Raw genomic sequence first — 17,580 nt, forward strand, 5'->3', positions numbered from 1 at the left:
CCCTTGGGAAGAAACAATGAAATGACTTCCAAGTGCAAGATGTGGTGTAGACTTCAACTTCATGCAGGACATACCTCATAGGTATTTCATCAGAAAATTAAACCTCTGGATTACTTTTCTGAGATCTTTCTGCCAAGCTGTCCATCTCTCCAGCTTGTAAATGCCTGACATCTTGCCCATCCTGACTTTTTGGGCAGATGTTGCAACTCTCAGGTGAGAAAGGAGCCTTTCCATCAAGGAAAAGACTTTTTACGTCATACGTTTAGAGATCCTTCAGGCAACAAAGCTAAATGAGATTTGACTTAGGTAATACAGTGATGGCAAAATGTTACAAACCACCATTTTTTCAGTGGCGGTTTTCTCCATGCTTCAGTGATTAACGGGCTAAACTTCAGCAATACAGAGATCACGATGCAGCTCATCATTTTGTGTGCATCAGCTTAGTGTACATTTAAAGAGTGCACTTCATTACTTTAATGCAACACAACTTTTTCATATTATCTTCCTTTCCTAGGAAGTAGGCTTGTGTTTATACAATGAAGCTGAAGGTTAGTCCTGTGCTTCTCTTTTGAACCTGCCTCATTCTAGAAGAAACAGGCCAGTATAAAGTTGTCACACATTCTTTCTGACTATTTTGTGGATGCAGTGAAACTTTTTCAACTGAAAGATTCCACTGTATAACCTTCTGTGAATCTGAATTTTCCATTCAGATCCTTGCATTTTAGCCAAAAGAGGTTCTATTTCTTTTAGCCAGTAGTGAAGTAGCAACTTACTTGAAGAGTTAGTTGTTAAAATTAGCCAAGAAGATGTCAGCCTTTTTCCCCTCTGTACACAAACTCAGAAACAGTACCCATTCCTCCAGCTTTAACACCTCAGAGTCTCCTGTGCTACCAGAGTAGTACGTCCGAACATACAAGAGTTACAGCAAACACCAATCTGCAGAAACATGTAGAGCTCCTCATCCTGGCCAACACAGCCTATAAATATAGGGCTATTTTCTTGCTAGTGCACCAGACTTCACTGTTCATTACAGCTTAGACACGAATATTCTGTATATTTTGTACTGTGGAGATCACAACAGACCTCTCTGCCAGAGTGACTGTAAATCTATGCATCTTGCATTTAACAAGACACCAAAGGTTTCAAGAACACAGCTACATTCACAATGAACACTTTCCCCTGCTATCACTATCTCAAGGAGAGCACATGAACTCAGTTATTATTTAGGAACTTCCATCTGCATATGCAAAAAGCTAATCTGAAGAGTTCATTCACTTAGACAAATCTAGACCCTCTCTTGGTGAACACGCTACAGATTTTTTAGTGCCTCAGATTCATTCCAAAGACAGTTCTGCAGGAAAAGAACGTTTAAAAACTTCTCATTAAGTCTCCACCTGTATGAGTAACCAAGTCAACTTATTTTGGTCAATACCTTTCCCTCTCCTCCAATGAAAATAGAGAAATGAATAGTGTGATTATTCACACATCACTAGCCAAAGATAAACATTGTTAGCCAAAAAGATTAGAAAGTTGTAGGAAAATAAAAATACTTCTCTGCTAAAGTCATATTCTACCTGCTACAGAGAAACAAAATGCAATGCTTGCAATTCCATGCAAGCTGAGAGATTTCCCACTCCTACGATCATAACAACTATTCAGCCCCAGGCTATCAACCACACTGGAAGCAAAACTTTGCTAAACAAAACAAGTCTAAGAAGAGCTAGATGCTGCTCACCAGCTTACAGATCACTTTCTTCAAATGACTCAGCCACAGACGGTAATCACGTATTTCAATGACATTTAGTACAGTTGCATTACAGATTCATGAGTACAAAAGTGCTCAACCCTTGATTCTTGTAGTTTTGACTAAATAACAGACAATTATGTGCACTGTTGCAGACTAGCACACCTTAATGGGCCATAAACATGTTCACTTAAGGCAAAGTTACAGGGTACAAGAGCCTCCAGTAAAAAAATGACCACCCAATTAACTAAACCCACTTGAAGTTCTTTCTCAGTTATGACTAAGTCTGTCTGTTGAGAACACCAGTCATAATCGTCTAATGGGATTACTACTAGTAGTGAGATGTAGGGGTGGAGGGTTGCAAGTAACCCACACCAGACTGATGCAAAGCCACATGCAGTGTGTTGCTGTTTCCAAGTAAATTGTCAGTGAGGCTTAAATTTTAAGCTCCTTTTAAGCTACAAATGCATTCATGAAGATGGAATTGTAATGGCTTGCTTTCTCCAAGAACCCCATGTGCAGGTTAAAGTCATTACTTTACCTCCACAGTTCTATTTTGGTGATACTTTTTCCTTTGCCTGACTCACTACAGACAAATGCTACACCAAAAAAAAAAACCAAAAACAAAAACCAAAACAACAACAACAACAACAAAATTATTTTGGCATAACATTTGAAAGTAAGAAATTATCTATGAAAAAAGGACAACTGTGCCTCACTATCATTATTAAGCCTCTAAGTATGCCCAGCTTATAAGAGATGGCTTGGAAATACACTAAGATGATACAGTTTGTGGCCTTTTTTTAAACAACCTTAAAAAGCCAAGATGCTCAGTATCATACTTTTTATTTGAAATGCAAAGTCTAGTTTTAACAAAATGCTCATTTTCTTCTTTGCAACTTCTAATTCTTCTCACATTTTACAATGGATGTATTTTCCTAGTAACATGACTATTTCTTCTATCATTTTTTGACACCAACTAATTTCATTATTTTCCTGTTTACATCACATATACTACTTGCAAATACTTGGAGTGGGCAGGAAATCCTGTATTTTAGCTCATTTTTTAAGTAAATACTCCCTTCTATTCAGTTTCACTTTCAGTAAAAACTCTGGCTGAGAATGTCTTTTAAAGTCCATCTTAAGCAATCCGGTGTTGTTCTTGGTTTAACTTGTGGCCTGAATTATTTCTCAACAAATAATTCAACCAAATAGTCATTGAGATCTCTGTCAGAGGAAAGTGGCAGTATAAAAGAGGCATAGACTCCCTGGGGATAACCAAGTTCACTAGCAAAAAATGGTAGATGCTTTAAAGAGAGAGAGAGATGCAAAAACTAAGATGGATAGCAGCAAAGGTAGGCTCTGATTTCAGAAATTACTTGTGCTCTGTCAAGCATCACAAAGGAAAACTGTGGACAAGTGATTGCCTTGCACAGGCCATTTTAGAGGCTCAGCTTTCCTGCCTGCTCATGGAAAATGGTGAATGAATTCCTTATTTTGCCTTGTTTGTGTGTGCAGCTTTTGCTGTACTTTAAAACTGTTTTTATCTTAACCCATGAGTTTTCTCACTTTTACCCTCCCAATTCTCTCCCCCACCCCATCAGGGGGGAATGAGTGATCAGTTGAGTGGAGCTGAGTTGCCGGCTGAGGTTTAACCATGGCAGTAAGCCATGTGCAATTGCAGGGAAAATCTAGTCTGAAGGTGATTAATTCTTTTTCAGACACTTTGTTGGTAGTGTTTGGGAGTGACATATTACTTCGTATTGTCCTACAAATAGTCCAATTTCATGGACGGCACCCCTGTACTTTCCATCCAGAGCAGGAAGAGCTCACTTTACAGGTGCCACAGTGCACATGCAGCCAGATTAGGTATCAATTAGAGAGCAATTCCAATCAGCCTTAGCCCTTCAAAAGTTTTATAACATATTACTATGGCAAAGCATTAGCTTGAGCTAATCTGTGATTTTTTTATTCTTTTTTTTTTTGTGAGGCAGCAGATGTACTCAGGGGTGCAGGGGGAATCAGATCGAATTAATTTTCTGTGCCATCTAATGGTATTAAAGAAGAAAGGATGGTGGTGCGTACCACTTCTAACAAGCCTCGAGAGCCCCATATTAGATTAAGCAAAAAAAAAAAAATTAAAAATGGAGGCACACTTCCTTAATACTTGTACACGTAGGAACATAAGTTACTCGATGGATCTGTTCTGTGCACCCAGTTCTGAAGAATCAACTGCAACTAAACTGCTGCTTTATAGAAACATTAGAGACAACTCTGCAAATTTATTGTGAAGCAGAAAAAACACATTCTGCAAATAACATGTTCATGAGGCTGGGGAAGGGTCAGATCAACAGAGTGCAACGTAAGCTTAATGAAACAGGTGTTGCATCCCGAATACCCAAACCTCAAAGGCAGGATACCAGTTCAAAACACAGAGATATATTTCATCTTTAGTATAATAAAGACAAATTTGCTTTGTATGGTAATAAAAGACATGAGTGGTCAATTTTACCCACCCATTTACAAATTAAGGAATTTGCCAAACTATTAGGCTGAATTGCTGTCTTATATAAAATCTAACAACATCTCTACCTCTGCTGTCAAATATGAGCAGCCACAATAGTCTGTTACATGATACCGTACATGTTCAAGAACTGCTCTAAAGCTGGCACTAGTGTGATGACCAGGTGTTACAATCTGCTTAAATGTTGCAGAAAGAACTTCAGATTCAAATATTTCCTTTGAGCAAAATTAAAACAAATATTTCCTTTGAGCAAAATTAAAACTCACACAAGTTATCTGCTGATACCAAAACTGATTTTATTAATTGCTAAGAGATGCAAAGAGAAAGAAGAAAAAATAAGAAAAGTTGGAGAATGCTAAGATTACTTCTATAAGCAGAGAGAAGATACCACCAAAACTACCTTTCTGCTGAGCTGGCCTGTGGGGAGGGGGGGGAGAAGCTGTTTCTGCCTTTTTTTTTCTCTGTCTCTGCCGCTTTTGGATGTTATCCATTTAGCTGCAGGAGGGGTGGGGTGGGGGGGCATGGGGGGGTGTCTTAACAGCTTTAGTTCTCTGGAATGCAGCCAGGATGAGTTGTTTCGCCACTCAAGCCGAGAGCTGCGTCCCAGTCCATGCAGGGGTCCCGGTTCAGCCGTACCTCTTGGCCCTCAGAAATATGGTCAGGGTGGAGGGATAAGATATAACTCACGTATGTCGCACGGTGGTTCTCAATCCTCTCCAGGCCAGCAGGGTTCCAGTCTCTGGTGACAGGTAGGCAGTATGCAGTGGCAGAAGAAAGGTGAAGGGAGAGGTGGGGATAGATTCTTGGCCACGGTAGCCAATTCTCTCTCACACGCCTCTCTCCCCTAGTTTTCCAAAATTTTTCCTCTACTTTTATAGTGTTCAAAGGAGATTGTATGTGATTTCTTGGCACATAGCCCTATTCAGATGTTTGAAGAGATATGATAACCATAAACAATAGCAGGATCTTTTGGCAGGAAAACTCCAGCAGGAAGCTCTGGGGAGAACTTTTGGCAGAAAGCTGACAGAGAATTTTTGGTAGGAAGTTTTGACAGGCAGAAACAATGGCAAAACATCTTTTTTGGCATTTCTATGTTATCTGTCTGTTACACCAGGTAGCCCTGATCAGTAATCAATTATCATTAGTTTGTGTTTATAGCCTTGTGGCACTGAATCCTGCTCTCACAATTTTGGAAGCAACTGCAAAAATTCCCATTTTGTATGTCTGTTTTAAGGATGATGCTTCCAGATAACTTATCAAATGTTTTCTATACACATACCTAATTATGCCTACATCCTTATTCTAGGTCACTGAACAGATTACAAAGGTAGAGCCAATTAGAAAAAGATTATGGATATGGTCACAGCTTTGGTAATCATTTGTTACTAATATCAATTACTTCCAGCAATTTGAGTCGAACGTTATGAAAATTACTTTCCCAGAGCAGGCAGTAAGCAGATGGAAAGCATCACAATAATCATACTAAAGGGCTTGGCCTTGCTCTTGTGGCAAAGCTCTAGCTTGAATAAGCTGCTTCCTGAGTCACCTAGTGCAAGCTGAGGCCAGGAGACAAAAAGAAAATTTCAGGCCAAAAGGCTGTTAAATACAGAGGCTCACTGGCCCTCACACAGATACAGGAGGAGAAATTTTTCTTTAAGGACAAGAATAGGAATATGTGGTAACACTGTCCACAGCAGGAACTTAGATATCTTACCCTTTTGAGACTCATGTTCTTCTTTGCTTCACAAGGGCTGGAGGAAAACCACTCCTGGTTGCCACTGCCAACAGCCACAGTGAGACAACCATGTGCAAAAAGGGCATGCACCAGCTCCTGCACAGCACAGGGAGGCTCAGGAGCTTTGGCCCACAAACCTCCTACCCTCCAGCTCAGACCTTGCTCAAAGCAGTCTGTGATAAGCAGGGTTCTCCTCCTCAAACAAGAAGAGATCACATGCTCCCTTGTATCCTTAGATGATTAATACACTCCAGAACCCTACACAACCTCAAGAGCAAGGGGGTTTCCCACTCGATCCTATTCTCCTGGCATCTCTGCAAGGACAAAAGGGATACATGGTGACAGATGTGAAATCTCTCCTGGTGCTGAGTGCAACAAGAGAAGTGCATTCTCACAACGGAGAAAACTCTCCTCCTGTCTCCTCATGTGATTTAAGACTCAAGAAAGGAGGCAGAACACTGGAAGAAACCCTGGGAACTTCTTGGGACTCAGTATGTGGAATAGGGCTCAGGTCTCTTTCACAGCTGCCAAGGCTTTCCAGCAGGCATGAACATACTGTTGGAGCATGAAGTTGCCCAATCCATGGCTTAAAGGAATATACACCTTGTATTTATACCACAGCAGTCATGCTTACGGGGGAAATAAGTTAAGAGTGAACCTAAGCCTTCCCCAGCAACAAAGTCTGATTTTAAAGTAAGCTTAAAGTTGACAGGTACGGCTGCCTGACACAGGGCAAGAAGCTGTAAACTATTTGAGTTCTTGGCTTTGCAATGGCATAGGAAGAGCTCCAGATTTTGAAAGCAGGACACAAAAAAAATGAATTCAAATGCATGGGATAAACTTAAAACTTTCGGAGGAATGACAAGTACTGAAGTCTTCCACTGTTAAGGATTTGACTATCCTATACCCTTGGGTCCAACCCAAACCTTTCTATGATTCTGTAATTTTCTTAGGCCTCAGAAATTGCCCTAAATTGTCAAGGGAGCTTATGGAATTATTCATTTCAGGGTGGGATATAAAAACTAATCTTGGCATCTTCTCTGGAGCAAAATAGCCTGTCAAGTACAGCCTTTTTTTTGTATCAACTAATTATCTGTTGGATTCTTCTAGTGTGACTCCAACACTTTTTGGTAACTGACACTGCTTTAACTGTTTCCACTCCTTGGCAACGACACTGCATTCATAGCTTTATGACTTACTGAAAATAGCAGTATAAACTGACATTTCCCTGATTATCTCCCTGACATTATCAAGACCTCCACCCAAGATATCAATCTTGGCAAGCTTGGTGCTGTGCCCATTTCCCCAGGGAGCCTGTTCCAGTGCCCAACCACCCTCTGGGTGAAGAACCTTTTCCTAAAATCTAACCTAACCCCTTCCCTGACACAACTTCAGGTCATTCCCTCAGGTCTTGTCACTGTTCAACAGAGAGATCAGTGCCTGCCTCTCCAGTTCCCCTCAAGAGGAAGTTGTAGACTGTGATGTTTCCTCTCATCCTCTTCTCCAGGCTGAACAGACCAAGTGACCTCAGCTGCTCCTCATATGGCTTCTCCTCAAGGCCCTTCATCATCTTCATAGTCCTCCTTTGGACGGTCTCTTCTGCTTGTACTGTGGTGCCCAAAACTGCATGCAGCCCTCAAGGTGATGCCACACCAGTGCAGAGTATAGGAGGACAATCAAATCCCTCAACTCAGGAGGTGTCCTTCCATCGGCTGGTGATGCTTTGCGTGATGCCCCCCCGGACACGGCTGGCCCTCCTGGCTGCCAGGGCACTGCTGACTCATGTTCAACTTCACATCCACCAGAACCCCCAGATCTCTTTCTGCAGGGCTACTCTCCAGCATCTCATTCCCCAGTCTGTACACACAACCAGGGTTGCCCGATCCCAGGTGCAGAATCCAGCACTTGCCATTGCTAAACTTCATACAGTTGGTGATTGCCCAGCCCTCTGATTTGTCTAGGCCTCTCAGTCTTCAAGGGACACAACAGCTCCTCACAATTTAGTGTTGTAAATGTCTACCTTTTCTGTTCACAGCTAGTAACTACAAAGATTTCAGCAGCATGGTCTACTAAAAAACAAATCCCACATGAATTCACTGAAAGTAACATAGAAACTCAGTCAGCCAGGGATCCAGCTGAGCTGCAGCACCAGAGTGCTCCTCTGACCCTCAAGGAAACGGACACACTTCGATTTCACGCATCAGTGTGAGGAAAATGGCATCTGAAGGCTGTAGATATATAGCATGTCCTGCTGAATTAACAGCTGACATAGCTGTAACATAACAGGGCCATCAAGAAGAGCAGCTGAACTTCATTATTCAAATGTGTTGAGCGATGTTTTCAACAAACAGGTTCTTATACAGCACTTCTGCAGATTTTAATATACTGAGATAGGAAAACAGCAACTTCAGTTCACTGGAAAGTTTTCTTTTTAATTTTACCATAAAAATGCAAAATAAACTCTTTCACTGTAATGTTATAGCTTTTAATATTCCTGAGCTGCATTTTAGAAGCAAAAGTATTCTTAAATGGATTTAACAAGAGACACTGCAGCCTTACTTTTAACACCACAAGTAAAAATAATTTAGCAAGAAGGCCCCTTTTTCAAGACAATGTATAGCTCTTTATATACCTGAAAAAATGCTTCAAGTAGCTCTATGCCACCTGAAGTAATTACAAAGCCAAATGTCAACAAAATATTGGAACAACTTTCAACGATTTTACCACTGCTTCTTACTTCCTACACCAGTGTGCCTCTCTTACATGGAAAGTATAATTATACAAAGGCATTACATGTCAGAATGGTTTGGGCCACAAAGCTTGGCATCATAAAGACATATGAAGGAATCAGAGCAATTTAAAAGGTATCCTGCATATCTTTATAGTCAGTTTTAAGAAAAATATGAAAGTCCTGCTATCCACCTCAATCAGTAAAAACTCTACTTTGTTAAACATGTTTTCATTGATTAAACCAGAAAACACTTCAAATCAAATCTGTATGTAATAGCTTGTCACCTCTGTAGTTCCTATAACTGGCATCCATGTATTTTTCAAGCCAAAGTAGGTGATACAGAGATAAAAACTTAACACACTAAAATTAAGCTTTAGAAAACTTAAAGTGAAGAAAACAGACTGGCTTTTAGCACAAGCACAGGTGGTTATACCTACATTGTGGTAGAAACATAGAAAGAGACAACAAAGGTCATAAAAATCAGGCATCTATTTTCTTGATTTCAGGGACTAGATGCAACCTAAGCAATGGTGAAACAAACGTGTTTTCTATAGCAGTCACACCGATGAGGTCTGGTTTACAACTTTCTGGCCCTTTTGTCCAATCACAGCCTTTCAAAGGAGTCAAGGCCTCCACTACCCACTCCAAGTACTCCTTCGCTTACTCCGCGATCACCTCCGGTGCCTTCGTCTCCTGCTCACACTTCTGCGACTACGACTTCTTTCCCTTCTGTCTCGTCTACGTTCCCTACTGCGAGTTCTCCTGTAACGTGAACGCCTGGGGCTTACACTTCTCCGACGAGGACTACGGCTTCGTCGAGGGCTGTAACTTCTGCTAGAGCGCCTATAATACCTCCTTTCTTTCCTGCGCTTCTCATCCCGGTAACTCACATCTCTTCTGTGTCTGCTGCTCTCTTGTTTACCCTTACTCTCATCACTATTTATGCTACTACATGAACGGCTCTTTCTTCTCCTTGGCTCTGTGCTACGTTTGTCCTGCTCACAGTGCGAGCCCTTCCTGTGTGTATTCTGGTCATAGCTAGAGAGGTTCTTCTGGTCCTGGTTATTGGTGGGAACACATGACAGTACCCCTGAACCTCTTTTCTCAGAACACCTCTCAGAGTCTGTAGTATGAAGATTCTGACCTTCTTTGATGGGAACTTTGTTATGAATGTTGCCATTTAAGTACTTGCATTGAGTGTTTACACTTTCAGGGGATGCTACTTCTATTTGAGAGCTGGAAGCCAGTTTGCCAGTAATGGCCTGTCCTGAGGTAGAAGTGATGCAGCTGGATGACACAGTGTGTGAAACACCATTAGGGTTTTTCAGTATGTCAGAATGAGATGCTTCAGGTTCTTCTTTGTTTTGATTAACTGCATCCATTTTCTTGCTCAGAAGATTATTCAGTAGTTTCTCCCTCAGTTCCTTTTCTTTCCTCTGCAACCCCAGTGCTCTCTCTTTCTCCTCTTCCACACGTTTAAGCTCAGCCTCCTGGAGCCTTCGTCTCTCCTCTAACTGCTGAAGACAAATCTTTTCTTCATTCTGTTCTTGCTCCAAAAGCTTTACTGTCTAAAACAGTCAAAAGGAAGATAAGAACAAACAAAAAAACATTTATATACCTGCTCATGCAGGTTGTACCATAACAGAAAAGCAGCAATATCGCAGGAAAATAAAATCTAACAAACAGAACTTAACCATCCCAAAATAAAATGGGGTTTCCTTAAGTGAAAAAAACCCCAAACCAATCAACCAACAAAACCCACTAACACACAACTTTTTAAGGTGAAACATTATTGGTTCACGATTCTTGAGTGTTAATTGCTCCTAGCTGTTTCACACAGCAAAAACAAAGCTTGGTCCATATGCCTCCTTAATATAACAATAGTAACAAGAGCTAGAACAATGTGAAATCTGCAATATTGAAATACATTTATCAGGGCCAACACTTGAAGGTTTCAGTCAGATTTAAAATTAAAAAATAATCAGTCAAATATAAAATATTTTAAATTTCACTGAGAAGACTTTCTCTTAGATGATTGCAATCTGCAGTTTGTAGATGACTTTACAATGAATTCATAAAAATCAGCAGAAATATTACGTATTTACGTATATAAAACAGACAAATATTACGCCGAAACTGATTCCCATTTTTCAACCACTTTAGAAACTCGTGATACTGAAAAAGACAGTTTAAACTTTTTTATACTGACCCAGCCAAACGGCTTAGTGTAGACCTTAGAATTCTCCAAGTGACAGAAACACACTCCCTGTTTCCTCAGGCAACCTTTCTATTCTCCAGTTACAAAGTTTAAAAGCCTGCCAAAAGCATTTCTTCCTTCTTCTAGTATATAACTGGTCTGTACTTAGCACTGTATGAGTTCAAAAACACTCCCGAGGCACACGGGCATGAAGGAAAAAAACATGCTTTGCCACACAGCTTTCATTTCTGCAGAAAATACTTACCATACATTACACCCTAACATGACTTTATCCAAGTCTTAAGCTTCACTGTTTCAGTGAAAAAATAACACTGTTAGAGACAGGACCTAACATTTAAATCCTTTGCTGACAGTTCTTTTTCTACAGAAAAATATTTTTGCACATTTTCAAATATTGACTAATGAAAGTTTATTCTCTGAAACTCCAAAGAACAGTTAACAGAATTGCTAAAAGCCAGATGGGTAACAGCATCAAAACTGGAACTAAAAAAAAAAAGGAGTTTTGCATCTTATCTTCCACCTTTAGTTCATTTTATCATGCTCACACATTCTTTTACTTGGACTTAAGAGCAAGCCTGCCAATTACTTTTCAGGTAAAAAATGTTATTCAGAACTACAGTTTCAAGTTCACTCTTCCATTTACCTATGCATAATTTGCCAAGGAAGAAATACCATTTCACTGTGCTTTTCTGATTTTTTGGTCTAAGTAATAGCATCCAGAGAGGTGGTAAACCTGTTGTTTAATGAACAGTGCTCCCCACCCCTCTCAAGTCAGGCTTTGTTCTGCTGCTTTCTTCACTAGCTTCTGAAATAAATATTGAAGTTACCTTTACTCTGCTTAGCAGTTCTGCAATTAATCTAATGGACTGCAGATTTCTCTGAGCTAGCAGGAGCTTCCTTTCTTCCAGCTTTATCTTCTCTTGCAGTTTTTTTTGTTCTTCAGCTTGAAGCTTTTCAAGTTGCTTTTTGTTTCGTCGAACTTCACGATCTTTCTGTTTCTGTTCTCTCTTGCGCAACTTCTCTTCTCTTTTTCTCTCTCTCTCATACTCTTCAAGCTCTCTCTGCTTCCTAAAAAGAGATGAATATTTTTACCTTATCTAGGCCAGCTACAATTTTAGACTCCTATGTAAAAATACCTTTTATACTTTAAGTAAGTTTGTTTTTAAGTAACTCTTATTGATTACTGAAGAACAAAAGTAGAAAACCAAACATTTTAACCATTATTTGTGAGAGCAAGCAGTCATCAGCCTGCCATTTTTTAAAAACAAAGACAAAACGTGGCTACAAACCTATTTGACCAGAGACAATAACCAAGCATAAGGCAACCGGGCAGAGAATTATCATGGTGAGAAGTAAAATACCAAGCCGATTAATGTGTGCAGGGGTGGTGGGTTTTATTTCAGTCATTAGGACAAAATGGTAGCTTACGCTAAAGGCCAAGGGTTTCTGAGATCGGGTGTCTAACAGCACAATTTTTGGGAAATTGAGGTTTAGAGTTTTGAAATGAACATAAGTATAAGTTATAACCTACATAACCCCATTCAGAGTTAAGTGTTTCACTTTAGCTACAGGAAAGTTGTGTTTAGTTATTTTCTATCTTTTGACGCTGATATGAAGGAGCAACAATAGTTTTGATATGCCTGTGATATAACTAAGCAAGAAGCAATAAATACCTTTCTTCCTCTTTTTGTTTTTCCTCAGCTTCTTTCTCTTTACGCTTTTGTTCTTCCCTCTGTTTTTCAAGCTCTTGAAGCTTTTGCCTTTCAAGTTGACGTTTCTTAATTGATGCATCACTGAGATGTTTTGTTGAGTCAAAAGAAACCTTTACAGGATACAATTGTAAACAAAGAGACAGAATTAAAAAACCCTGACAACCTACCAATTTTAACCTAGACCTCAGAGTAAGTACAATCAGCAATACAAAACCTTTTTTAAAAGAAAGAGAACTTCTCTATGTACCCAGAGCAAGCACCAGCTACTGTAACCAGGTAACTAGGTATTAAATGACTGCGCACTATCAAGATCAGATACCAATTTACACTTCTGTGTCCCACAACGAAAATAAACCCCAGTTGTGGTTTAGGCTGTGGCTGCCCAGTGTTTTCAACATGTCACAATAGGCACATACAGAAGTCTTAATATATGCACGCTGTTAGGAACTGTACAGCATTAGGTAGAAATTGGTCTAATCACAGGCACATTTCTGTTTAAAACTGATTCTTAAATTTACCAAATGAAATAGTTCTACAACATTCAGCACCTGGTTTAAGCAAGTGCCTTCCCACCAGTTCTAACACCAAGATTCCCAAACTGAGGTACACCAGACTGAGGATCCCAAGCTATGGGAACAGAACAGAAAAGGAAGATACACACATCTGATCAATGAGACCTCAAAAACACTAAACTTCCAGGACACATGAACACACCTTGGCCGTGTCCAGCTGCATGTTGGAACAGGACACCAGAAGACATCACAGCCCTGGTGTCCTTATCTCTCATTCCGTGTGGAGCCAGGTGTCTCTAAAACATTCCAGCAGACCCATGGTCACGAACCATGGGGAAGAGAACAAGGGGCACACGCTCTGCAGTTTAATTTACCCAGGCTCTATGTAAAATGATGTTTCACTAACAGGTTGAAAGGACAGATAGGTAGAAACACACAAGGTGTTGTGACCTTGTATGACAGATATCTGCCCTGACAAGGCAGCTGCCAGGAAGACATGCTTCCTCTTGCACAGCCAAACTAAATTTGGGAACCCTGATTGTCTGTGTGCAAGTGACAGTTGGAATTTCACTGGGCCAAGGCACAGTTTTTATGCTGCAACCGACAAGCTTTGATAACAAGATAAAAAATTACAGCATTTTACTTACATTGACTAAACTTGCATAAATATTTGCACGTTCCCACATTACACAGAGGAATACTCTAGTTTTTTTCCTGAAATACAATTTCTGGTTTGATGAATGACTATTGGGCATACTGAAACGTATTAGCAAACACTCAGCCAACATGTAAACGCTCAAACCACCTCCAGAGTAAGTTTTCTTGAGGCCAAGCTTTCACAGATACTACATCTGAACTGACTGTCTTGATCTCTTCTGTCATAGCTGTAATTTCTAAGACAAATAGGTTACAGAAAAATAGTACTGGAAAACACAGTACATAAATATTATAAACTAAGCCTAGTGCATTCACACGAAACTGTGCTAGAGATCACCACTCTCATTTAAATTTTTGTGGTGCCCTTCTGTATGTGAGGTACACTAATGACTAACTGCGTATTCCCCAGGCCATACAAGCCATTAAACTTCACAGTTCTGACACTTGTCTGGTAGAGCTCATTGTCAATACAGGGACCAAATACAGAGGCTATGAAATTCCCACCCCTCTCCAAATTCCAATTTGTAGTGAACACAAGAAAGAACAATGCACTTTAAAGTCAACCTTTTGGTGAAATCTGTCTGAACTTGTAAGTGAAATCATAAAATTTATAAACACACGTTATTTTCTAAAACTATTTAGAAAGTGATGTTTGTAAACTTGATCCTTCCATCAGCAGTTCTCATTTCTGGAACTGTCTTGTTAAGGAAAAAGCAAAACTCCACTTGCTTTGCTCACGCAGTCTAACAACACATTTTTCTGCCAATATTTTCTATTTAAAATTGTATTAGGGCTGTTCCATGAAGCTACATGAGTGCTGTCAGTGTCACCTGTTGTCATCACTACAGTACACAGAGGTAGGTTTCAAGCACTATGGAAATAACATTTGGTCTTTCATATGGGTTCCCATAAAAAAAAAGCTTGCAGTCTCTCACCTTGATATTGCAAGCCACTGCTTTGCCATCATCACCTTTGTACATGAGCTTCATCCCTCGCAGGGCGTTCATGGCCTCGATGAAACCCGCGTACTCCCGGTACTGGACATAAGCTTCGAAATTTAAATGGCCTCCAAAACTGAAAGTGTGGAAATTTCTGCCAGTCATTTCTTCTCTGTAAGGGTCCAGCATGGGTATGTCCACATTACGGATTTCTCCAAATTTCTGGAAAACTTTTATCAGGACTTCTTCGCTTGGCTTTTCCGAGCCTGTCTCCTTTGCTGCAAACCACTTGCAAGGTAAGCCCTCCAAGTGAATGGTGTCCGGCCTTTCCCCTGGCAAAGTTTCGTTCATGTCCTTTGCATCACGGAAAAACGAGTCCCAGTCATGTCTGGTAGGGAAGTCAATCTTATACTCTGCAGCACGCACTTTCAAAATGTCAGAGAAGCCACTCAGCTTTATTGTTTTGCCATCAAGGCATGCTAGGAAAGATTTAACCAAACTTTTGTTCTCAACCTCTCCTTCAAACCGAATAAAATCCATTGTGCTTTTAGAAATCCGCAGAGTGGAAAACTGGTGAGTTTGTACCATCCCCTTCAATCTTTCCATCACTTCCCAGTTCGAAATGGATTTTCCCGGTTGCTTCAGCTGAGGAAGGGCCACACTGATGGTCATTTTTGTAATGGGCTTAAGGTATAACCCACAGGGAGCACAGAGCTCTACAGCTTCTGATGTATCATGAACTATTGTTGCAGCAGCCATAACAAAGAAAAAGCATAGGATAAAAAAATAAAAGATGCAAGTTTAAGTTGCAGGCCAACAGTAGTCAAATAAAATAGCCCTTATCCATAAATAATTTAATTCTTTGGTGATTTAACCATTCCCAAGTTAAAACGATGTCTCTTAATACAGGAGTGAACTAGATAACTAAAACCGAGTAGTACAAACATCTTAAATTACTTTATAACCGCTAGAGCCTATAAGTAATTAAACCTCTGTAAGGCCTCAGAATAGAAAGCAAGAAGCTGATGACAATCTTAGGAATACATGAGGTTGGTATGTGATGGCTCAGAAAGCAGCTACCCTTTCTCAGGAGGGAGGGAAGGGACTGGCGGCGCGATGTCACACCGCTCCCAAGTCTACTTAACAACCAGTGAACCCCAGCAGGCTGGCGCCGAGGCAGATCTCACGTTCTCCGGAAGGAAGACCTGGAAAGTGTCTGCAACGAGAGAAAAGCGCTCCTTTGATTTAAGAGCCTGAAGCCGCACCGCCCCGTTCCTGCCGGCAGCGCCGAGCGGCCCCCGCAGGACAGGGCGGGGGAGCGCCGCGAGTCCCTCCGCAGGCAGCGGCCACCCTCGGCCGCATGGCCCGCCGGCACCTGCCTCGGGGCGGCTCCGCGGGAAGGCCGCCCGCCGGTCCCAGGGTCTTCCGCACCCCCCGCCGCCTCCTCCTCGGCACGCTCCCCGGCAGTGGAGCCCAGCTCCGCTTCCCTCTCTCCGTCCCTCCGTCCGTGTCCCGCTCCCAGACAGTACCCCCTCCCGCCTCACCCGCAGCCGCCGGGACGCGTCACGCCGCGCGCGCCGCCGGGATCGACATCGCTTCCGCTTCCGCCTTCTCGCGACACGGTGCTGCCGCGGCCGGGCGGGGCGGGCGGGCCGCGCTCTATGGTAGCGCCTCGCCAAGGCGGGAAGCGCCGCCTGGCGGCGGGGCGGGAGACGGGCGGGTCACAGGTGACATGTTTCCGCCCCTTGTGGGTGAAAGCCCCGCCCGTGTTTCGTGCTGTGCCGCGGGGATAGACACTGGACAGCGTGGTTAGCGGGCACGCACCCAGCGTGTGTGGACAGCTGTGTTTCCCAGCACGGCAGTTTCCCCTTTTCACAGATTCACAGGTTGGAATTAGGTTGGAAACCACTGAGCCCAACCCACGACCAAACACCATCTTGTCAACTAGACCATGGCACTATGTGCCACGTCCAGTCTTTCCTTAAACAGTTCTAAGGATGGTGACTTTCTGGACAGTCCATTCCCATATCTAATCGCTGGTTTTGTGAAGAAATTCTTCCTGATGTCCAGCCTAAACCTCCCTTGGCACAGCTTGCAAATATGTCCTCTTGTCCTGGTTGCTTGGAAGAGACCAACCCCCACCTGGCTACAACCTCCTTTCAGGTGGTTGTAGAGAGTGATGAGGTCTCTCCTGAGCCTCCTCCTCTCCAGGCTAAGCAGCCCCTCAGCTGCTCCTCATAGGACATGCACTCCATAGGACATACTTTCCCTCTGTCACCCTGGGACACCAAGGGCACAGCCACCCTGCCCAAGGCCATCTCGTCTTGGAAGGCAGAGCAGGGGTGACTGGGGTCACTGGCGACTGAAGGAGATGGGCTCTGCCTTGTGCTTTCCATGTCTTTCCAATACTTTTGCTGTGTTTGAAAACAAACCCAGACTCTGTATTTGTGAAAGAAAAACAAAAATCGACATTACATAATGTAGTTCAATAGCAGGAGTGACTAGTGCTGTTTGAGGTACTGTCAAATATCCAAGAGATCCGTACAAGGGTCTGGAAAATATGCCATGTGACCAACAAGGAGATTTGACTATTCTGTCAGATGGAAGTTGTGCTGGATAACATGCAGCATCCCCAGTGGCAGGGAGCATGCAAGTTAGACAACTGAATTGAGCCTCCTGGATCATCTTAGGGGCATGGGGTCTGGGTCCTACTGGGCTTTCAGCTGTCCCATTAGGAGAGTGTGAGTCTTCTCAAATCCTGGGTTGAACCTACTGCTGCACCTCAGCTGCCATCTCCAATTCCCTAGAG

General features: G+C 42.0%; 1 protein-coding gene across 4 annotated transcripts; it reads right to left on the minus strand.

Moving 5' to 3' along the window:
- Positions 1–8,414: 8,414 nt before the first annotated feature.
- Positions 8,415–16,380, minus strand: AKAP17A (A-kinase anchoring protein 17A). 4 transcript variants are annotated; one of them, XM_027674784.1, is made up of 6 exons: positions 16,316–16,380; positions 15,852–15,987; positions 14,769–15,511; positions 12,626–12,774; positions 11,780–12,020; positions 8,415–10,302 (listed from the first exon to the last, which is right to left on the minus strand). In XM_027674784.1, the coding sequence occupies exons 3-6, from the start codon at positions 15,441–15,443 to the stop codon at positions 9,406–9,408; spliced, it is 1,962 nt and encodes a 653-aa protein (XP_027530585.1). In that variant the 5' UTR covers positions 15,444–15,511; positions 15,852–15,987; positions 16,316–16,380; the 3' UTR covers positions 8,415–9,405. The 4 variants fall into 4 exon arrangements, with proteins under 4 accessions (XP_027530585.1, XP_027530586.1, XP_027530587.1 ...); XM_027674785.1 differs by having other exon boundaries at positions 15,959–15,987; positions 16,316–16,374; XM_027674786.1 differs by having other exon boundaries at positions 15,912–15,987; positions 16,316–16,373.
- Positions 16,381–17,580: the final 1,200 nt, after the last annotated feature.

Source organism: Neopelma chrysocephalum, unplaced genomic scaffold (genome assembly GCF_003984885.1).
Source record: "Neopelma chrysocephalum unplaced genomic scaffold, ASM398488v2 Primary Assembly neopelma1_25, whole genome shotgun sequence".
In the NCBI taxonomy this organism is placed as follows: domain Eukaryota; kingdom Metazoa; phylum Chordata; class Aves; order Passeriformes; family Pipridae; genus Neopelma; species Neopelma chrysocephalum.